The 24,196-nt window shown below is 26.7% G+C and overlaps 1 protein-coding gene across 1 annotated transcript in view; it reads right to left on the reverse strand.

The window, feature by feature from the left end:
- Positions 1–7,010: 7,010 nt before the first annotated feature.
- Positions 7,011–24,196, reverse strand: part of LOC145829288 (uncharacterized) — a 34,106-nt gene continuing 16,920 nt past the window's right edge. The window contains exons 4-9 of the mRNA XM_082937043.1: positions 18,854–18,931; positions 14,033–14,096; positions 13,874–13,921; positions 13,652–13,792; positions 11,420–13,564; positions 7,011–7,261 (exon numbers count right to left, since the gene is read on the reverse strand). Of these exons, the coding sequence (XP_082793169.1) occupies positions 11,457–13,564; positions 13,652–13,792; positions 13,874–13,921; positions 14,033–14,096; positions 18,854–18,931 (2,439 nt within the window). The 3' untranslated portion in view covers positions 7,011–7,261; positions 11,420–11,456. The remainder of the gene's footprint in view (positions 7,262–11,419; positions 13,565–13,651; positions 13,793–13,873; positions 13,922–14,032; positions 14,097–18,853; positions 18,932–24,196) is intronic.

Consider the following 24,196-nt stretch of genomic DNA (forward strand, 5'->3'; position numbering starts at 1 on the left):
TAGTGTAAAAACTGGTAGCCAAGTATTGATACTAGCAAAAACCAAACTTGAAACGATCAACAGAACGTCACTTAGTACATAAATTAACAATGATAAAAACAAGCGCTTCAGAACATTGACCATTTGTAAGTTTTGTATGTCTGAGTTACTTTTTTCTAAATTTTTCAAATGCTTTAGAACTGGCTTGATAATCATAACAAGCATTATTGTTTGCATGATAAAGATTGTAAAATAGAAAAAAACAAGTAAGTACAGGCTAACTTTATTAGGCATTCCAGAAATGCAACTTTTTGGATTTCCAAGCCAAAAAGCTGTTAAGTAACAACCCAATAACTGCAACATTGAAGCAACAATAATAAATATTGTATAGAAAAAAGCCTTTTTGTTTTTAGATTTGTACATTAAGTTATATCGAGAACGAAAAACTAAATGAGCTGAGCACCTACTTAATGTTAAATTGGTGAAAACTAAAGCTTGTAAAATTGGGCATGTACTGAGATAAGATTTCCAAAATACTATTCTGCATAAAACTGTACTAAATGCCAACAGAGTAGATACAGTAGTAATTAAACAACAGCAATTGTCGAAACGAAGTTTATCTTTCCATTTAATAATTGTATAGTATAGAGTGCACAAAAACAAGTATAAAGAAAAACCAGAAGAAATTCCAAAAGTTAAGATTTGAGTTTTGTCTAGTTTAGCTTTCTGCAATTCAGTGAGATTGAGACTAAAGTTGTTTGTTTGTACAGTTCTAGACAAGTTCATTGTTATCGTTTGCGTTTAATTATTTATTTATTTTATGTACTGAAATTTTTTTAAACTTGTTAAAGTTGATAGTTATCAACTAAAACAAACATACCATTAGAAAAGTAACTTAAAAATTAAAGTTATACTTTAGAAAAATCGTATGAAGTATATTGTTATATGTTGTATAGTTATGCTATTTTTGATTGGTTTTCAATTGACCATCTTGCCTATTTTTCTTAGCTTGCATGTATAGCTTATAAACAAAGTTTGACAAGTGTTTTTTTTTTGCTCAATGTAGTAAAAACAATTACTTCAAAGTATTTAAAAATTTGCTTTGTGTTACTTTTAACAAATTGGATTTTTAAATTTAGAAAGATTCTAGTTCAATTGAAAAAAGTAGTTTTAAAACACTTATTACATCTAATTAAATGATTTAACCAAACTTACTTAATTTATTTGATTAATACTTGAGCTGCCAAAATATACTCGGTAAATCTTTTTGTTGAAAAAGTTAAGAAATATCCTAAGAATTTCTCTAAATAAAATAAAACTTAAATTATAAAAAAAACACAACCACATTTAATCGGATGTATTTCTTACTTTCCTAACAAATACTATAAAGGACTTTTAATAAACAATATTAATGAGTTATCAAAGCTTAAATTTTTATGCATACTTTGCTGGAGAGAATACTGTTTTACCTTGATTTTCCTTTAACTTCTCTCATAAAACTCATTTTAGCAATAAAAAGCTTATAGCTTTTAAAAAACATGGGTAATTCATTGCTTAAACCAAATATTTATACTTATGCTGTTTTAGTAAGGCCCGCGAGCTCCTTTTTGGCCAGAAATATACATTTTTAAATCAATAGAAATAAAAGATTATCTAATAAAGCTTTTAGTTAGTCTCTAATTTTAATAAATACTCTTTATTAGTGCTCTAATACTACTCAAATTATCATATTTTTGATCTTACACAATATTTTTCTACTGATTACTAGAACTGTTTCAAAATATATGCGGCCCTCAAAGGTTTTTTTCTAAATGGTGCAGCCCACGTGCTATTTTCCAAGAAAAATTGGCCCGCAAGTTATATAAGGCTGCCAACCCCTGCTTTAGGCAGTTTTAATACTAAAAATATCTAATGTTGAAGTTAACATGCTTTAAAAGTGTAGATTATTTTTCTATTTTTTCTCAATTTGACATAACCTTAACTCTTAAAATCTTACATAGAAAAAAGTTCTCTCAGAAACGAGCTAGTTTTATTTTGATTTATAACAAAAAATCAATAGAAATAAAATAAAATATTAATAAAGTAAACACGACGTCAGAACAATTTTATCTGCGAAATATTGTTGTGTTTCCTGTAAAATGAATTAAAAAAACTCGATCATGAATAGGCGTTTTGATTTAAGTAATAACAACGTTTTTTATGAGATTTAGACTTTTTTTGACTGTCATAAATAAACATTTTTGCCTCAACAAAATATTTATATAAGTGCAAAAAAAACGCTTTTAACTGTTAAAAGATAAACAAATTCGTTCCTCAGTAAGTCTCACTGTAAAACTTAAAAAGTACAATATTTGTTTGTAGTAAACGTAATTAAAAATTTTTCATAGATTATTTAACTTTATTTAATTTATGGCTTCTATTTTTGTAGTTGGAGTTTTAGCCTTTTGTTTTAAAGTTTTCAAAAAAAAAAGATAAAGCTAAATAAGAGTTAAAAAGCGGAACAATAGTTGTAAAAAAAAAACGTTTAAACTTTTAAAATGTTATCAGTTATTGATTTAAAAAGTGTTAAATCAAAAACTTTTTGCATTAATTTTTTAACTTTTGTAAAAACTATAAACAAAATTTAATTACTAAGTACTAATAGCATTTAGTTTAAAATTTAATAGCAACAAATTTAATTGCTATATAGACAGATACAATTGTTTGTCTCTAATGTAATGAAATCATTTAATGTGTTAAAGTTATGTTTTGTTTATGTTTTAAGTTAAAATGTTTTAAGTTACAAAACACAACTTAATTTTATCTTTCATACTTAAACAGATGATTTAACAAGTGCATACTTGAAAAAAACCAAGAAAAGTGCTTAAACTATTTAAACTACACTTTTATTAATTTTATCTTGAACATGTTGCATTACATATATCTTTATAATTTTTGTTTAAGTTTTTAATAAAAAGACTAAATTATTGAAATAACTTTAAAATTGTTAGTTTAACACTTATTTTTAAAAATTTTTACAATAGTATATTTAATTATTCAAACGTAAAACTATTTTTACTGTTCAAGTTAAATTATTAAATAAAACAAAAATTACCTATTTAGCACAAAACACTTATAAATCTTTTTCGTCAAAATATTTCAGCGTATTACATTTTACTTTTTTTAAAGAAGTTGTAACTTATAATTCAAGTATTCACACGTTTGTTATTAGTGTTGTTTACTTCCTTTTAAAAGTTAATTTGAAAATATATATTCTTTTTATTTCTTGTGTTACTTAACAAGATTCATAGTACATTATTAAGCACAAAATTCAGTTAATTTTCGATTAGTTTTATTTTCTTTCGTTTTTCATTTCGTTTAAGTGATTGTTTTATTACTGAAGATAAAAGTATTTTAAAGATTAAAAAAACTGTGTGTAATAGCTCGTAAAAAAACTTTATAAGAATGTGGTGTACGACTCGATAACCGAAAGGTTCCTTTGTACACCAGGTCCTTAGACCAACTTTTTGAGCATTTTTTTTTATTGTTCAATAAACAATAACACTTGTTGCTTTGTAAAGTTCTTCAAAAATGAGCATAAATGTTCTAGCACACCTTTTAACTTATTGTATCCCTAAAATATTTGCTTTCTACCTACTGTTGGTTTAGACTCTCACAAAAACCTTAGTTACTTTTAAAGAACATTCTAACGCTCCCTGATAACTTTTCTGCTTAAATAAAAACTGGTGAAACAAAAATGTTTTACTTTGTTGAAATAAGCTGGATGTTACCTTAAATAAAAACTGTTATTAGCTTTGTTTAGTCTTGGACAAGACTTTAAACTGTATTCAAGTAGTGTACGACTCGATAACCGAAAGGTGTTTTTCTGCACAAGGTCCTTGGACCAGATCTTTTTAAGCGCTTTTTTAGGTCATTCAATAAAAAACTAATTACTTTGTAATTTTTTCAATTAGAACACATCTTTAGTAAAGCTTGGTTTTTTTATTTGTTGTTAATGCATGAAAGTTAAAGTTTATGACTAATATTTTTATTTATTTTCTTTTAAAGTACTTAGAAACAATTTTAAGTTTTAAAATGCATTTTTAAGTATACTTAAATTAATGCTAAATGACTATTATAAAATATCTTAAGCGTGTTAGTTAGGCAAAAACTGTTTTTCAAATATTTTACTTTAAATTTCAAAACTATGTTTCAAATATATTTAAAATTATTAAATTTATTTAATCGTTTGCAGCTGTGGTCGGCAAATTTTTACAAAAAGTGATGTAATTTACAAGACAAACTTCTTAAGGGCAAGATTTATTAGATAAAAGACGTTTTGATAGTAAACTTTAAAAAAAGGTGTTATATAAATAAAACTGTTTAAAGCAAAAATTAGTTAAAATATAAACAAAACTCACACAGATTTTTATGGTAAACAACAATTAATTCAAGAGCATATTGTAAATTTTCGATTAAAAATCCTTGATTTACGAGCTGTAATTTCTGCTTGGTAAGAACGATCCGACCCGTAGGTCTGAGCTGATTTACAGCAAAAAATTTCTTATATATCAAATTTTACTACAATTCTGCTAATAAAAAAAAACAAATTTTACTGGTTAAATAAAAACTTTTTTTTTTGAAATAATAAATGTTAGCTAAAAAAAAGACACTGATGATGTCAATAAACATAATTAATACTTATGATTTTTTCACTAAAGTCAAAGTTATTTCCTAGGAAATACTAATTAAGATAAGATTTTTTAAAGCTCTTAATATTTCTAGTTCTCCCTACATTTTTGTTGATTTACGGTTGATTTGTTTGATATTACATTAATTAAATTTGCAGCAGTCTAAAAAAAGCATCTTTATAAAATGTAAAAAGTGTAAAGCTATTTTAAACATAATTTTTTTAACTAAAATTTAATTCATCCAATCTAAAAAAAGATCGACATGGTTAAATTAAATACATTTAGGTGAAACTAGCATTCTATTAAAAGTAGTTCTACTATAGAACTTATGTCTTCTTTAATACCACGAGTTTCGGAATGTGATGACTTTAATAGTCATCCATGAAACTTGAAGATATGAAAGCGCCATCAATAAATGAATGGAGGTTTCGATTTGAAAGATCACTGCGTCCAGACCAGACTTGTTAAAATTCTAAGAGTTACTATGGTAATTCAGCAATTAAGCGTATAAACTTAGGTTTGTTTTAAGTTAGTAATTTCCCGCTCGAGAAACAAAATAGTGCTTTTTAACATGTTTGGTCCAGACTTCTTGCTAAGAAACTAGTGAAGCTTTTGAAAAAATGATAAGGTTCAATTAGTTAAAAAAGCAAAAAATAATGAAAGTTGTACAAAATAACAAAGCTTTAAATTCTTAATTGTGCTACTGATAGATTGCAAAACTTAATTAGCAACAGCTAAATAGAAAAGTTATAACTAGTGAAAAACAGCTAATTTATGTTTGGGTAGCAAGTTTTTCTTGCTTAGAAGCTACAGACAATACCATTAGATTTAATTGTATTTAAAAAACCTATAAAACAAAAGATTTTCACATCCCAAAAATCGACCAAAACAGCAAGTTTTAGTACAGAGATTAACTAATTATATAAAAGATTGGCTTTTTAATTTTTTTTAAAGTTGCAGACTCATGTGCCACAAAACTTGTCGGTAGTTGCTTTAAATGTATCTGAGATCTTTTTTGCACGTTGTGGTGAAAGTTTTTATAGCCTTTACCAATAAAAACTACCCAGTTAAATTTTATACCCCAAGGTAGCTGTTGCTTATTGTTTGAAGTCGCGAAACAGTTCGGTCAACTTGCACTTAAAAGCGTTTTGTACAAGTGAAAGTAAACATATGGTAAGCAAACTGACCTTTTATACACAATTTTATGGTACGATCAGGTTTGCCACTTGTTTAAAAAAAAAATCCAGTTTTTTCAAATTTCTTCCAGGTTTTTAAAAGTACACATTTTTGGGTCTATTTTTAATTTTAAGTTAAGTTTACGGTAAGAAACTGTGTTAAATAGAAAAAAAAAATTAAAAAGATAGTTTAAAGCTACTTTAAATATGTTTTAATAAAAAAAAAAAATTTGATGATGACAATTTTTTTTATTTATATGTTAGATTTTTTAAGTCAAATTCAAATTTTACTACTGAAGATGTGAAAATTATTAAAATTTCAGGTTTTTTTAGTGAATTTTATTCAAAGTTCCGGGTTTTTTCAAAATTTCTCAAATTCCAGGATTACAAGGTTTCCAGGTAAAGTGGTAACCCTGTACGTTGCTGAAAAGCTTATCGTTTCAAAAACGGTTTCAGATTGAAATCAAAAGATACCGGACTGTATAGGCGAAACTCTGTGCTGCAAAATGGTTTTGAGCTGACAAAATTTTGTAAACGAAATTATAAATAAGCAGAAACTACTTTGAAAACTAGTTGTAGAAATTTTAAAACTTATTTTAGGGAGCGTTTTGAAGGAGATTTTTTCAAATAAACTACCCAGTTCGCAGAGATGAAACGATAAAACTTTACTTTAGCACTACTAGAGTTACAAATAAAGCCAAAAGAAGTCTTTCAAACAAGTAAATTGTATAAAAATTTATTAATTGTGTTTTCAGTAATTTATGTTTAATATCATACTAGCTAGTGTTTACTTTTACTTGGCGATAGAAACTAATTATGTTATAAATATTATATATTCACACTATTATTTATCATACGAATTTTGTGACTACATCAGTTAATACATTCGCTTACAGTTTAATATACCATATTAATTATGGCAACTTCTCAAATTTAAATTAAGCAAGGCATATCTGGAGTGTGGCAACTATTGAAAAATGTTCAAAGGTGTAACATTTTTGGTAGCTAATTGGTTTTGAAACATCGTATGTTAATTTTTTGCCTATACTTAATAATTAAATTACTATAACTATTAGTAAGTTTATTTTTATGAATTTTTCTAGTATAATATTTTATTGTATAAGTTGTTTTTATAAAACATGAAGCTTTTATTGTTTATAAATTACAAAAAAATTGCTGCTGTGGTTGCATTAATTTATTAAAACAAACATGATACTAAAACTAAAACATGATAAAAAATTACATCATTAAAAAAAAGACTTTCATTTAAACATTAATCTTAATACAAAGTTTGTTGCTATTACTGCATTAATTTATATAAAAAAATGGTACAACTAAAATTTTTTTGAGTATCAACCAAAACATATTCTTAAACAGTTTTTATTTCCTAAACCCATTGAGTCTCAATTGGTCAATATTCACTAATGATTTCTTGACCTGTAAAATATTTAATATTTTAAGTTGTTTGGCAGCTTATACAGAACTTAAAACATTATGTAACATTTAAATTTTTTTCAAACTACTATTTTTCGACTTAATCACATAAAATAAGAACTCTTATTTCAGACTTGTTGTAATAACTTAGAAAAAATTAGTATTAAATATAGTTTTATAATCTACAGCAATTTCAAAACTAAATAAAGTTAACTATTTAAATGAAAACAAAAGAAATACAATCCAAAGTCTTTGAGCTAGTACTATTTCTAATACTTGATTTAAATCAATACTTACTAAAACAATCAATTTTAAGCTATGTACATTTTTAAGTTATAGCAAAAATAATATTAAAAAGTAATTGCATGAAAAATATAATGTTATAAGCTGTAACACTATTATACTATTTAAAAAAAAAAAGTAATTTTTATAGTAAAATAAAATTTAAAAAAAGGAAATTGTGACAGTTTAAACCAAGAGTAGGCAGCCTCTTATGGGGAAAAAACTAGAAAAACTTTTTTACACGCAGGACACAGTATTTTTGAAGGTTTAGAAACATCTACTTTTAAAATCATACGTGTAATGAAGATAACATAGATTAGGTTGCACATTTCACTCATAAGCAACATAGAGCAAGTTTGTAATCTTCTATTTTTTAAAAGCTTAATTACTGCATAAGTTGATTCTGAGCAAAAATGTTCTTGGCAGGCTAAGCATTTTTGCTTGGCGGATCATATTTGGCTCGCGGAAGGTAGTTTGCCGACCCCTGGTTTAAACATGTTTTATTTGAAAACATTTTTTTCGAATTTTATCAAGGTTTTCTGTAAAAATACCACCAAAAAAATTAATTGTTTGTTTAAATGTATAATTATATTTTGTACTGACTTAAAACTGTTTTAATAAATAATTAAAAGAACTAAAAAATATACATACATTTATTAGATTTAATTAAAATAATTTGAATCACATTTTAAATATCTATAAACTAGCTTGGATTTCAAAAATGTATAATAATTAATTTGAGTTCGCCTGAACTAATAATTTTTTTTAACTTTTTTTTTCTGTGTCAATTATGTTTCACATCGAAGAACTTCAAGTTAGCTGTTTCAAAAATAGCTATTATAATAATTTTTATTAAGAGAATAATTTGATAATTTTGAGCAGTAAAAATGTGCAGTAAAACAAAAACTCTTTAGATAAGACATTTAATGGAGAAGTTAAACTATTATAATTTAAAGAGTTAAAATATATAAAACAGGCAGTTATTTTGAAAAGTTTTCAATAATTCATAAATTTTGATTAAATCCAATATGACAAAATTGAAAAGTTATAAGAGAACACAGGGTATTAAAAGTTTCTCAAAACTTTCTTTTTTTTATTAGAACATCTAAAACATTTTTTTTTTAAACATCCCACAAAAGTTAGAAAGTGTATAAAAATATAGATTCTCGGAGTATACAAAATAAAAATATATTTTTATTTTTGTACAACTTTTTATTTAGTTTAAAAGTTAAACTTTCGACTAAACTCCCAAATAAAAAAATCCAAGCATCTTATTGAAACCTTTCTTTTAAATACATTTTTGCATTTCTAATTTTCAAAGCCATGGAAAAACTATATTTGAACTCCAAAAAAAAAACCTAATCTACAAATTTGGCAAAGTTATGTAGCTTCATTAATAACCAAACATGCACGTAAAATATGCAACCTTCAAAATAAGAACATGGTTGCCACTGATCAAGCTGAGAAAAATTTCCTGACTTTTCCTGACTCTTTACTAAAATTTTCCTGACTTTTCTAAATCAAACTCTTAAATTAAACTTATTCTAAAATACATAATCTAACACTTGAAACTATATAAACCTTTCAATCTAATTTTAATACAGGTTAAAAACAACAGTTTTTTGCTGAATTCTATCATCAAACTTCCAGTACATCACTTGAACCATCTGTGTATGATTGATGTTTGTAATAAACAGCTCTATCAGCAAAATACTTGTATTATTAACTTATAAACACAGCTTGTCTGAAAAAAGACACAATTTTTTAGCATTTCCTGGCATAAATGTATCTAGATAAACAAACGACATATAAGGAACTTTTACAATTAAAACCTTTAACTAATAAGGAACTTTTACAATTAAAACCTTTAACTAATAAGGAACTTTTACAATTAAAACCTTAAATCAATAAGGAACTTTCACAACTCAAACCTTAAAACAATAACAAAATTTTACAGTTAAAACAATAAAGAACTTAATCAAATACTGTTTTTTAAATGTATGAACAAAATCTATTTTCTCCGTTTTTTTATTAGCACTTTAACCTCTTCATCTAATGAAGATATGGCTTCCTTCATCTGAACTGCATTCCGCTTCATTTTCTTAAAATCATTTGCCTCCTTTTATTTAAATCGCTCTCATCTGCTGCCCCTACACTTGTTGAAGAGAATCTTTTCTCTAAATCAAGCCACAACTTGTGGGCTTCATTTCTTTTCTTTTAGCACTCATTTATTTTTACTTTCATTTATAAAATATTTCCTCTTATCATTTAGTAGAAAATTTGTAACAAATAAATATACTCTTATTTACTTTAAAAACTTAAGTTACTCTACAAAAAATACAAATAATAAGTAAACTTAATCTTGGCATATACCTCTCTTATAACTTATTTTATAAATTTAAACAACTTTGAAAAATTATAAAGAGGTAAAGTATACACATTAAGTTGTTACATAAAATACTAAACTAACTGCTTAGTTATAAAAAACTTAATTATTTACTTAAACAAAAAACACTTTGATTCTAAAATTATGCTAGATAAACTTTTGTGTATACATCACAGTTTCACTATGGAAGTGTCCTTGCACAGATCATCAATACTAAAAAGCTTACAAAATCTGCTTGTTCAAGTAGGGTACTTGTTCAATATTAATAGAAAATTTTTTGCAGCTTTGTAAAGGATATTTTTCTAATTTATACCAGATGAAGGCATTGAAAATAAAATTAAATATTTTTGTAAATTTCTAGGAAAATTATGGAATTTTTTTCTGACTTTAAAGAACTTTTAATTAATTTTTACCACTTTAAGGCTTTGGAAAACAAGGAATTTTGTAAATTTAAACTGACAAAATCTGACTTGTTTTTCAAATTTTATCAAATTTCCTGACTTTTTTTCAAAACCCCCCAGTTTTTCCTGACTTTTGTCATTTTTTTAAATTTTTCCTGACTTTTCCTGACCGAGTGGCAACCCTGTAAGAAATACTTACAGTGATAACGCATTTAGAAATTATTCAATACAATATCATTCCTAAGTGTATTAGCAGAAGCTTTATTGCAATATAAGGTTTTAGCTAACCTACAACAAACTTGATTAATCGAAAATTAATTGAAAAAGAAAAATCTTGAGAACTTTTTTCAAGCGGGTTGCTTTGGTTAAATTTACACAATGAAAAGACAAACTTTCTCATATCGAAAAGAGAATCCATTTAATAGGGAAAGATCAGATAATTTGTATGGACAAATTAACAATGAGTTTTGATCTAGTGATGAGGTATTTAATTTGTTTTAAATGACCAAGAAACCTATCAGACATAAAAAGGCTGTACTCAAGAAAAAAAGCTTCTAACAAACACTAGAAATATAAAGGAAGTTGCAAATCATAACAAACATATTGGACTTTTATACAATAAGTACCTACAGAAAACTTTATTATTGATTTAAAGAGCTAAAATTTCCTTTAGTTTAATTATAAACATTGAATTGCCCAAAAAGCATTTATTTTTAAGCTCAATATTTAAATGTAACTGCTTTTTTCTCTGAAACAATTCTATACCATTTTTTGATATTCTATAAAATTATAGCTTAAACTATAGGTAGTTATACAGAATGGAACTTATCAGGTTTCACTAAATAAGGACTACAAGTGTCTCTAACTTAAATAAGAGCGCTAATAGTAGTAGAAATAAGTTATAACTAACCAGTTTATTGAGTTTCATTATAATAAAATATACAAACACTAATTTTTAAAAATTTTAGTAGATCACTTATTTAACTTTAATTAGATAAAAAAAAGATAATCTGGGTTAGTCGAAACAGTTTCATGAGTGGCAACCATATGATCCTTATTGAATAAATCAAAAGTTACAAAAAAATCACTTACATAAACAGGCTCGACAATACTTGATACGGCAGCCGTTCTACATAAATTTGTTCGGGTGAGGAGGGAAAATGGTCGGCTGGAATGCGGGATAACAATTCATAAAATATGGATCATTTTGCACCTGAAGTGAAAATGAGTTTGATTGGAACTGCTGAGGACCTTGGTTTTGAATTTGATGATGCATTTGTGGTGGTTGGTTCTGGTTAGTGTTTTGAAAGCGGAGGTGATTGGTGTTCATAGGTAGGTGATTATTGTTCATGTGTAGGTGATTGTTGTTCATGTGTAGGTTAGTGTTGTTAATGGGTAGGTTAGTGATATTCATGGGTGAGCCGATTCGTTGATTTTGCATAGGCTGATGACGATAAAATTGGCTTAGAAATCGCGGATAGTTTTGTGTTGGTTGAAAGATCGGGGCGATTGGTGAGTTATTAACATAAAAATCTGGTGGATATGACTGCTGGTTCTGGAAAGGCTGCTGTCTGTCCGCAACACGCTGGTTAAAACGTGGTCGTTTATTGTGGCGAATATTTTGGTTTGAGAGAATTCGTGAGCCGCTGGGACGTTTAGCATGACGTGGCGGTGTTCTGAGAAGAGGTGATCTTTGAGGTGAAGGAGTACCAAGCAATGGAGGCCTATCATCGATTTCTCCTTCTTCCGGATCACTAAATACTATGGGTTGATCTTGTTCATAATTGTCTTCGTTTGCAGGAGCACGATGGCTTGTGTCGGCTTTAGCGTTGGTTATAGCATTCCTTCTAAGAGGCGGCTCTTCTTCGTTCGCACCGCTTGCATGATTCAAGGCACGTTTGTTGTTTTTAACTGAGCTGCTTTGTTGTGCTTCAACATCTTTTTCATCAGCAACTTCATTTTCTTTTTTAGACGTTGTTTTAACTTCAGATTCTGCAATACACTCCAAGGTGTTTGAAGTTGATGCACCTTCTTTGTTGTCAATTTCATTCATTGTGAAATCATCAGGAGAGGCTGCTTCAAAGTAGGCAGATGCTGTTGAATGTTCCTCATTGTTTTCAATGGCTGCACTTTCTACATTGTCATCTTCGTCTCCTGGATTTTCTTTGTTTTCATCTTCCGAGGAATCGACTGCAGTTTCGACTTGATCTGAATGAGAGTTGGAAGTTGATATACTTTGCATCATTCCAACGTGGCTAGGATCTCTGTCAGGTGAACTAGTGTTTTGAAGCTCATCATCACTGCTCATTATTTCGTTTGAAGTTACCGATTTTTTTTCATTATCAGCTTCATTCGATGAGAATTCACCAGAAGGGTATGCTTCATAGTTGGTAGATTCTGTAGAATGTTCCTCATTGTTTTCAACGGCTGTTTTTTCTTCATTGTCAACTTCTTCTTCTGCGTCAGCATCTTCTTCGTTTTCATAGCCCGAGAAGTCGACTGCAGTTTCGACTTGGTCTGAATAAGATTCGAAATTCTGAGTCGATGAGCTTTGCAGAATTTCAGCATGGCTAGGATCTTTAGCAGATGAATCACTGGTTTGTTGCTCAAATTCACTGTTTATCAACTCGTTCACCAAAAAAAAATCTTCTTCGGTAAGTCCACCATTCTCAGAAGAACGACTTTCGTCAGAGTCATCGGCTACCATAGGTACCTCAGGTGCAATGAAGTTATTTAAATTCTCGCGACTTCCTTCTAAGCCCGGTTCATTGTCGGGACCAGAAGTTACTTCAAAGCCTGGCAACCTGCCAGTTTCGAAACTTTCTTCAGCGGCTTCTTGAGAAACATAAACTTCGTTATGAGAATCCCGGCTTTCACCCGCCGCGTCACCTTCTTGCGAGTTCTGACTTCCTGGCTCAGCGCGTTCTTGAGAGTCAAGTGCGTTGACCGAACCACGATTTTCCACCGCACCCGGGGCAGTTTCTCGAGTCTCGACATCCGCGACGGGATCCTCACTAGAATCATGGCTTCCGTCTTCTCGTTCCGCAGCTTCGCGCGAGTCTTGGTTTTCATCCCGAGAGCCACCAACCTGTCCACCATCTTCAGCGTGGTCATCGGCTCTTCCGGCTTCCTCTCGGGAGCTCCGGGCTTCCCGACTTTCACTTCGACCGCCCGGTCTGTTTCTTCCGCGTCTCAAATCCAACCTTTGCTGTGGAATAACAGCAGCGCGCAGGCTCCCTGAAAAGTTTTCAGTTTACAAAAGAAATAAAAATATATAATTTTCTTTATTAGAAAAAAAAAAGTAATCTGCAGAGAAAAACAAACTTGAATTTAAATGTTGAGGGTTAACATAAAAACTCGGCTTTATTGCGCTTTTGCCACGCTTATCAGGAACATGTATCATATCTGCTATCCTTTCGAAGGCTGTCAATGAACTTCTCGGAACGCTTCCATTGCTAGATGAGTCTGTTTGCAAAAATAAACAGTTGATCAGAATTATTCTCAATTAAAAAAAAAGAAACAACTGTTCAAAAGAAAGAAACGAACTTGGGCTAGAATTCTCGTTATGAGCATCGGTCGCACGGCTGCCGGTATCTGTTACAGTTAATATCTAATAACTTTTTGGTTGAGAAAAATTGTATACGCTGTGAAACGTTTACTTTAGAGTTAAGAGTAAAAGCTTTCACAACTCGAAACAAGTCTAACCTGCGGCTCGTTCAACAGCGGCTGACGGGTTACTTTCTGAAGAGTTTCCGCCAACAGCTGAAACCTACAAACGATTGAAAATTGTTTTGTTTTTCGTGCTACTGACAGTTTATTGATTTTGACATTGTTTTTAATTACCAACAGTTATCTTTTTTAATTAAAAAACTTCAAGCCTGCATTGAGTTTGTTCTTAAAAATATAATAACTATTCAAATACACAGTAAGTTTTATACGTTAATTAATTTTTATATTTAATATTTTTAATTGTTACCGTACATCACAACTTAATGTCTTTTTAATTATATTAAACCTTTCTAATAAGAAAACCATTAAAAATTTTCAAAAATTTTAAGTGTTGAAAATTATCTAACACAATTTAAAAACAAATTATAATTTGTACTTAATTATTAATGTAGTTAAGATTTATAAGACATTCTTAAAAAATCATAAAATGATAGAAACCAAAGAACTTTTTATAAATTGGAATTAATTTTATAAATTTAAGCATGTTTTAGTTAAAGCCACAGGAGAGATAAAGCTTTTTTTTAGAAATTGGAGTTATTTTTCAATAAAAAACTTACCTTTAAGTTTTTACTTACAATTTTAAAATGTTCAAGTACTTTTCAGATATAAGGACAAAACATTTGGTAATGAAATAGACTTCTATAGAAGGAGTAAACTAAAGCGATGGCGAGAAACCATTTCATTTAAATATATATTCCATATACAATATGTACAACAGTTTGTAAGCAATCATTAAAAACTAATTTTAAAAGCCTTGAAATATTTTTTACGAGTAATTTTTTTGTAGAACCTAATTTATGCATAATTTACAAACACTGGTCATAAAATTCTTTTTTGTAATAATCATTTTCTACAAGATTATTTATTCAACATTTTTATCTGCAAAACTAAGTTTCATCCTTTAAGAGATCTTCAGTTACAACTTAAATCTGAAAAATAAAAGTTAAACAATACATGGAAGATACTATAAAGCAAAAAAAGTAAATTAGAAATTGTAAGTTATGTTGGTTAGAAAATTAATCAAGGATTTGAATAAAATACTAAATAAACTCTATGGGTTTAGGCTCTTAAAAAACTGAATGTGAAACTGTTATATTTAAAAAAAATATTAGTGGCTCAAAATTAAGGAATAAAACAAGCTACTTACATACTAAAGACTCGAAAGTTTCTCTGTATGTCATAGTATGTAGGTAGCTTGTTTTATTCCTTAATTTTTGAGCCACTAATGTTTTTTTTAAATATAACAGTTTCACATTCAGTTTTTTAAGAACCTAAACTCATAGTGTTTATTTAGTATTTTTTTCGAACCTTTGATTAATTTTCTAACTAACATAACTAATTTCTAATTTACTTTTATTGCTTTTATTTTTCAGATCTAATTGTAACTAAAGATCCCTTAAAGGGTGAAACTTAGTTATACAAATAAAAATCTTCAATAACTAATCTTGTATATTTGTCTCTTTATTTTTAAATAAGTTAAGAATTATTTTTGTTCAATTTAGAACCTCAAATAAAAATCTTTAATAATTTTATGTAAATTGCAAAGAGTACTTATTAAAAAAATAATTTAAATAAAGCCTTTTTTTGTAACTTTTATTGGTAATACAGGTAAAAGCGCATAAACAAAAATATGTTAGACAGCTACCGCTTTAAGTCTAATAACTATTGTTCTGAAAGGACTTTTGTTGCTTGGTCTGAAAATTTTCGGATGTGGTTTAAATTTTTGAAAATGTTCATAAAAAGTTTACATCAAGCAGGCCATGTGAATTAGGGGTCAAAAACAAATTCCAATTTTCAAAACTTCAGACATTTGTTCTTTTGTAACTTAATTTTCAAAAGTTCTCTAGGGCTTTACAACAAACTATGTGATTGAAATATACTAAACTGTTATTCAAAACTTTTTCTTTTATTGACATTTCCAATGACACTTTTTTGAAAAGAAACCCGTTTTCTTTTTCTCATTGAACATTTCAATGAATGACGAGGTATTGTATAACAGCTTGGTATACATCAACTAAACAGTTTGTTTTTAAGCTCTACAGATTTTTTAAAAACTATTTATAAAAAGCGATTTCACTCAAAATTTAATTCCCTATTTCTAATTCAGTGCTACTTGGGCCCACGTATGAGCGGACAGTGGGTCATTTTGTTGTTTATTTTTTTTATACTGCTATTATACTGGAAAAAAAACTTAAAAGGGAACTTATAAAGTTGTTATATGAGGTAAATGTAAAAAGCAAAACGAAAATTATCAAATTAAGACAAGAGCTGTCCATATTATTTATCTCATAAGTGGTAAGTTTTGGCTAAATGAAGCTAGTTTTTTATTCTTGATCAAAATCTGAGTGACAGTAATTTTTGACAGACTCTTTCTAAGGCTTTTGTTTTTAAGTTAGACCATAGGGAGGTAGGAAATTTTTAAATGCTGGTCTTATTCCAAAGATCTTTACTCTGGCCAACAGTTATTTTTTAATATTTTGAAAAATTAAATCTAGTTTTTGAGACACAAGGGTACAAAGTCAGAGTACAACAGGTTCTTTATAGAAGAACCAAATTAAAAACTTTAAAATATAATTCTTTTGAAATTTTATTTTATACTTTAGTTTTTTAAGGATCATTCTCAGTCTAATTCTTAGTTAATAAAAAACAATCCTGTTGTAGAAGTTTTTTTTTAAGTTTTACTTTGATTGCAAAGAACATTTCCAGAAAATTTAAGGTCAGTTGCTTAAAAATTAAAAGTGAAGATAGATTTTTAGTAGATTTTTTTTTTTTTGAAAAAATTGCCGATGTAAAAATTTTCCTCCAGATATTTGTATCGTAAACTTTTTACACAACCTACTATATATCAAAAGTTAACTAAAAATTTTATACGCTGTGAAAAATATCTTATAGTACAGAGTTTTAGTTTTCATATAAGGGCCAATCCTAATTTTTGTAAAAAAATTCTTGACCCTCGTATGGCCCTAAACAGCTATTCACAGATTCTTTTTCTTTTGAAGCTAAATATTTCTAGGACATTTGGTTTACTATCTATGAAATATAATATGATTATTTAATACTATGAGGTAAATTAATAAGTAAAAAAAATGATCGTCCAGTAAAACTAAATAAAAGTCCCTTGAACTTAAATCCTACAGAAATAAAAATCAAACTTAAAAAAACCATCAATATGTAATATTGAAAATTGTAATACATATATATATGAGGAAAAGCTTATACTAATGATTATAAATTTATAGTTTAGAACCAGAATGCATTTGTTTACTCTTAATGTTGCTTTTGTCCACATTAAATATAATAAAGTACATAATTAGTATTTATATACATTTATGATGAAATTCATAGAGAATAAAACCTCACAACAAAATAATTTTTGGAGATTAAGGGCATAATAGGGTATAAAATATTTTAAAATTAATATTTTAATTAGGAAAAGTGTGGCCACTGGCTCTTTTTAGAAATTTCCAGCAGGTTTCTAAAATTTCTTAGTCGTTTTGACCTTCTTTAGTTTTATTTCATAAAAAAAATAATTAACAGCATAAAATTATTGTATAGATTTTATAATGATACTTTAAACGTATTTTATATTAAACAAAACTCATTTACTTTTTCAAACTTTTATGTTAATTTTATAAAATAACAATTTCAGTTAAATTTTAGTATATTTCATTTAAAAATTGTTTAAAATTCCATATTTTCGAGTTTTGTTCAAAATTTCAGGTTTTTCAAGAGTATCAAACTCCAGGTTTATCTAGGTATTTTGTTGCATAAATTATCAAACTCAAAGTTTCCAGGTGAAATAGCCAACCCGTTGTAAGAAAATGTTTCATAGAACGAAAACTTGAAATTAACTTTTGATAAACAATTATATATTAAACAGAAATTTAAGACATGATTCATTCAAAAACAAAATTATGATTGTTGATTGTCACTTATTTTATTATATTATATTTATTGTTCGTTTTTTTCAATATTTATACGTTTGCTTATCTTAGTTAAACTACTTATCAATGTATTTATAATTATGTAAATGTAAACTGTTAATCTATCTTTAATTAATTTTGCTTAATTATGCTAATTGGTATTAATTGAATATTTCTGATGAAACCTCTAACTATTTACTCACTCAAAATATAATTTTAATATTACTTGTTAAGAAATGTAATTGATAAGTGTTAGCTAAAATCGATTTTACTTGTTTGTTTAATAAAGACGTTTTTGAATGAATCATATCTCAAATTTCTGTTTAACTTATGTAGTAAAAAAAAAGTTATAGAGTTGTATATTTTTGTGAAACTTCTCCAATACAAACATATAAAAAACAATTTTTTTCTTTTTATGACCAAAATGAAAAAGTAGTTAATTTTTTGGTCTGTTTTTCAAAAAATAATAAAAGAAATTTTAAAAACAATTGCTCAAAAACTGTAGTAGGATATTGATTTTAGAGAATTTTAGTTGTCGCCCTCCTTTAGGAACCTATTGAACTCACTACTTTTATTACTTACATCTCAAAAAATATATTGATTTTTAAAATAGTTAAAAACAACTGGTAACTAAGTTATCAATGTAAAAACACGACAAACTTTTATAAAAAGCTATTTACTTTCTTCGATGCTCTTTGGAAAACCACGACAATGTTAATATACACTTAATTACAGTTAATTTACAGTTAATAATATTATACAGTTAATGATATTGCAAAATTTAGGCCTTACAATAATAATTAAATGATAATAAATAATTCAATGATAATAAATAATTCATGGATGAACAAAGTTATTTTCTAAATCAAATAACCTCATTGGTGTTTCCACCTTCAGTTCTACTGGGCTGTGGCAAGGCTGATGTATTTGCATCAGCTTGTTGGTGTTCATTCTGAGTGTAAAATTAGCTTTTAAATTTAGTTTTTAAGTTTCACATACTTAAAAATGGGATCTTGATCTTAACAATAGTTAGTCAAGCTTGTCTTAAAATATGTACATGTGCAGTGGGCACACTAGAATGTGTATCCATAAGTATCCATCAGCACAGTAATAACTTTCTAGTTCTATTTTAAATTTTAATTTAAGTACTTTAATTTACGTCTTGTTTTTTTAAATAATTAAATGCTAATTGAGCATAACACTTGATCAAAAGTAAAAAACAAACTAATGTATCTTAAACTTATCTATAGCATCAAATTATCACAAGTTTTATCATATTTCAGTATATAGTAATTAAATGTCTTAGATAAATAAAATATTTAGCATATTTAAAGAAAATTAAGCTTTAAGGATTTTTGTTTGTCTGTTAAGTATTAGTTAAATTTTCTCCAGGTTTTCGAAAGTACGTCTTTTTTGATAATTTTTAGTAGTAGATTAATCTTAAAATAAAAAAGCTGTTTTTTGATAGATTAAAACTACTTAAACGATACAGTATTACTATTACTCAATCTTTGTTTATTTTATTGCAACCTGTACTATTATTTTGAGTCATTTTTTTAAGTTTTTCTCATATGATTGTTCAAAACCTTTTATGTTGATATATAATACAGGGTTTCCACCTATTTTTTCAAAATTTTTTCCAGGTTTTCAAAATTTCTTTCAGGTTTTTAAAAGTACACATTTTTGGGACTATTTTTAGTTTAAAGTTAAGTTTACGGTAATAAACTGTGTTAAATAGTATAAAAAAAATAAAAATATACTGTTAAGCTACTTTAAATATGTTTCTTAATTAAAACAATTTTTGATGATGACAAATTTTATTTATTTATATAATATATTTTTTGAGTCAAATCGAAACTTTACTATTGGAAATGTGAAACATGTTAAAATTCCAGGTTTTTTTTTGCCTAAATTATCAAATTCCAGGTAAAATGGCAACCCTGATAACATAATAAACCATAGAATCTAGTTAAAATATGTTGTTAATTTTAATTTGTTATTTTTAATAATATTTATCAACCTATATAACGAAATAATATTTTATTCGAATGTGCTCTTATTTTGCTCTTGCTCTTAGTTTTCTATTAAGGCCATAGGGGGGGTAGGCCATGTTTTTTACAAGTTGATCTTATTTTATAGAGTTTTTACTAAGCTTTAAGTTGCTTTTTACCGTTTTTAAAAATTCTAATTAGTTTTTGAGATATGACCGGCCAAAGTCGGGCCGCATAACAGGTTCCTTATGGGGAAGGAAAAACTAAAACGGCGAAAAAAGACTAATGCATTCAAAATCTATCTCCTCCTTCATTTTTTAAGCAATCTTCTTCAAACTTTCACAGTCTATTCTTTATACAATAACAAAAAAACGTTATTTGTGACTTTAAAAAATTTCAAGTAAAAATACCTTTTTTTTGAAAAAAAAAAAAAAATTGATAAAAAATCTTTTTTTTGTTTTTTTTTTGTCATAAATTTTTTTTTTTTCAAAATTATTAAAATTCACAAATAACGCTTTTTTCTCATAATGTAAGGAACATTTCCTGAAAATTTGAAGAAGATTGCTTGAAAAATGAAGGAGAAGATAGATTTTAAAGCCCGTTTTTAAAAACTCGAGAAAAACGGCTTTAAAGTTACCCTTTATAAAGACAACCCTTTATATAACCGGTCATAAAAAAAAAGTTACTTAATATTTTTAAAATCTAAAAAAACATCTGAAAGATTATGAAATTTACTATAATATAAGTCTATATGTTATTTTTGGTCAAAAAATGGCTTCTACCCCCCCTATGGCCTTAATCTAAACCAGGGTTTCCAAAAGTAGACCAAGTGGCTCCCTTGGGGGGCATTATAGAAATTTGTGGGGCCATAAGCAGCAAAGGGGCCATAGGGGATGGGGGGCATGAGCAGTAAAGGGGTCGCAGGGGGCCATGAAGTCATAATTTGAAACTTACACTAGATATTATGGACTTGATGTTGAAGAGCAAAATTTAAAAAAGGTCTCAGGTGTATTTAAGGATTGTTTTGAAACTATTACTAGATATTATGGGAAAATTTTAGGAAATTTAGGGTGCCATAAGCTGTAAAAAGGGGATTCACAAGGCCATAATTTGAAACTTTCACTACATATTCTGGAGCTGGTGATGAAGAGCAAAAAAAGAAAAAGTGTCTTTGGCGTTTTTAATGGTTTTTAAAACTTATACTAAACGTTATGGAAAAAAATTAAAGAAATTTAGGGGGGGCATATGCTGTTAAAGGGGGAGTCACAGTGTCATAACTACAAACTTACACTAGATATTCTGGAGTTGATGATGAAAAGCAAAAAAAAAAGTCTCAGGCGTTTTTAATAATAGACCTTTGAGAAATCTGGTCGGAGTCGGCCATAGCTTTTTTTTATTTTAAGGGGGCGTTTTGAAAAAAAGTTGCATGGGAAACCCTGATTTTAACTCTATTAAGTTGCATAAGTCAGAGCTAGGTTCTTGTTGACTGAATTTACATGACATCCAAAACAATGGTGATGCAAGAAAAAAAAGTAGTTTTATTAATTAAAGTAATAATCTATCTAACAATTTATCAATTTTCTAATTAAAAATTTATATACACTTTTTAGTAGTCTAAAAACGATAAAACTTACAAGATATATAAAAATATAAAATTATTATATCAAAACTTAGAAAAAAAATTGTACAAAATTCCAGGTTTTTTTCAAAAATTTCCCAAATTCCATGTTTATTTTGCCTAAATTTTCAAATTTGAGGTTTTTCTAGGTTCCCAGGTTTTTTGGTCACCATGAACACAATGTAAGTAATATTTATTTTTGTTAAATAAATTTTACTATGGCTGCTTAAACATTTATTAATGGCTTTGAAAAATACTAAAAAAAATCAAGTCTAAAAATAGGTTACAATTCACCAACAATAGTTATTGATAAATAAGTAATATTTTTTATTTGAATATTAATTTAATTTCAAAAACTTAATTAAATTATTTTAATTTATATTACTAAATATAAAACTTAAATTTAAAAAAAAAAGTTTTTTAATTTAATTGAAAGTAAACCATATAAGTTTATTAAAACCACAAAAATTATGTAGTTTTATGTATACAGCAAAAATAAATATATGTAAAAACAATGACCATTGTAAACTTTATAAGTGCTTATAATCTTTTGACTTTGGTTAAAAAACTATTCATAAGTATTAAATTAAACTATAAGCAAAAAATTATATTTATTACTAACATTAAACTATTAATTTTTTTATTAGTCACAATAAAAATAGCATACAACTAGTTTGTATAAAATCTTTTAGGTTATTTTATTTCAATTCAGGTTACTAAGAGTTATTCTATTTTGTTTACTATTGAAGTTTGCTAAAGCTTTACCACAACTATGTATGTATAATTAAAATAAATTTAAAAAATGATGATTCTACTACAAGATAGTAAAATAATTTTTTAAATCTTTATTATAAGGATTTTTTTTAATCCTAAAGCTTTAAAGTTAAAGTAAATAAGTTTTACTTTTTATTGCAATTTTTAAACTGACTTATTATTACTTAAAAGGGGTAGAAACTAGTAAAAAGTACTTAACACATGAAGAAGTTAGAAAAAAAATGTTTTTCATTTAAAAAATTTAACAACGTTTTCAGTAAAAAAGAATAATATTCATTTTGAATAACTTCATATTAATATTTAATTTTTTATTGGTGAAATTTTGTACTCTTAGAGATATTAAAATTTATATCTAAGTTTTTTAAACAAAAAAAGTAATACTAAAATCAAAAATACAAAAAAATATACTTCAAAAACTATTAGAATTTTTTTTCTGTAAAAGCTAAACACTTTACCAATAAAAGTATAAATTAACATGAAGTTATTTTAAAACAATATGTATTTTTAACTAAATAAAAACGAACTATGAATAAATTCTGTTTAAAAAAATACCCAATTAGAAACATATTTTTCAAAAATTTCAAACATTGAAATATATATTTTAAAACAGAAGTATGTATTTCAGACTAGACTTTTAAATTTTTTTAATAAAATAATTTCATAGTTATGTTTATGTAGTTTTCTAACATTCTATTAATTATAGATCAAAATTATACCTTAAACACATTTAGATCTAATGTTTATATATAAATGTAAAAAATATCTTAACTTTGTTAAAGATACAACTTTTAAAAAGTAAAAAATAATTTTTAAACACAAATTTTAAATTTTTGACTTATATATCTCAAACATACTTTATTATTTAATAAATTATGCAAAACAACTTAGATATAGTTAAAACTTTCATAATCAACACAAGTTTAATTATATATACCTGTACCAATATCTCTGTTAAAATATGTTTTTTTTTTAATAATTAACTTAGTCTTATAAAAATTTTAAAGGTTAGTAAAATCTAAATAGTTACTTTATTAATAATAAGTTATGTTAATGAGTCAAACTAATAATAAAATATGTTAATCATAAAAGTAAATAGGGTGTACATATTTATTTAAGTACAAACATAAAACAAATATATAAGCACATATGATTTTTTAAGGTTAAACTTATTTTTATGATCAGAAATTTACTATGCATAGTGGGGTAAGAGCATTTTTTTACAAAAATATTATTGGCTACTGTAAGTCAGTTTTTATAATATACAAAAAAAAATATGTAATAGTGTTTTTGTAAAAATTTTCCAATAGAAACGTATAGACAACAACTTTTTTCACTTTCAATCAATTGGAAACTTTAAAAGTTTACTAAAAATAAATTTTCTTCTCCATTTTTAAAGCTATTGACATTAAATTTTAAGGAAACATTCTTTGAATTACAAGAAAAAATTAAAGTTATTACATGATTAATATCTAATGAAATTTAAATTAAATAACTTAAGGATTTTTCTTTGAAAAACAATATATAAAAATAAAAACTTTTTTTTGTTTTTTAAACTTTTTTTTTTTTTTTTGGAAATTCTACTGATAAAATATATTTAACTTTTCAAAGAAGTTATCCTAAAATATTGAAGTCAACTGCTTGAAATATATAAAAAGAAGTGTCTTATGTGAACTTTTAGGTATCAGATAAAATTGACGGTACAAAAATGAGGTCCATACGTTTGTGCCAGAAACTCTTTACAAAAATGAATTCTATCTGAAAACGTCGAAAACCCGACTCAAAGTTTATTATACTTTAACATTCATATAAGACCTAATGTTAATTTTTTTTATAA

This window comes from Thalia democratica, chromosome 2 (genome assembly GCF_965202585.1).
Source record: "Thalia democratica chromosome 2, ktThaDemo2.hap1.1, whole genome shotgun sequence".
Lineage (NCBI taxonomy): Eukaryota > Metazoa > Chordata > Thaliacea > Salpida > Salpidae > Thalia > Thalia democratica.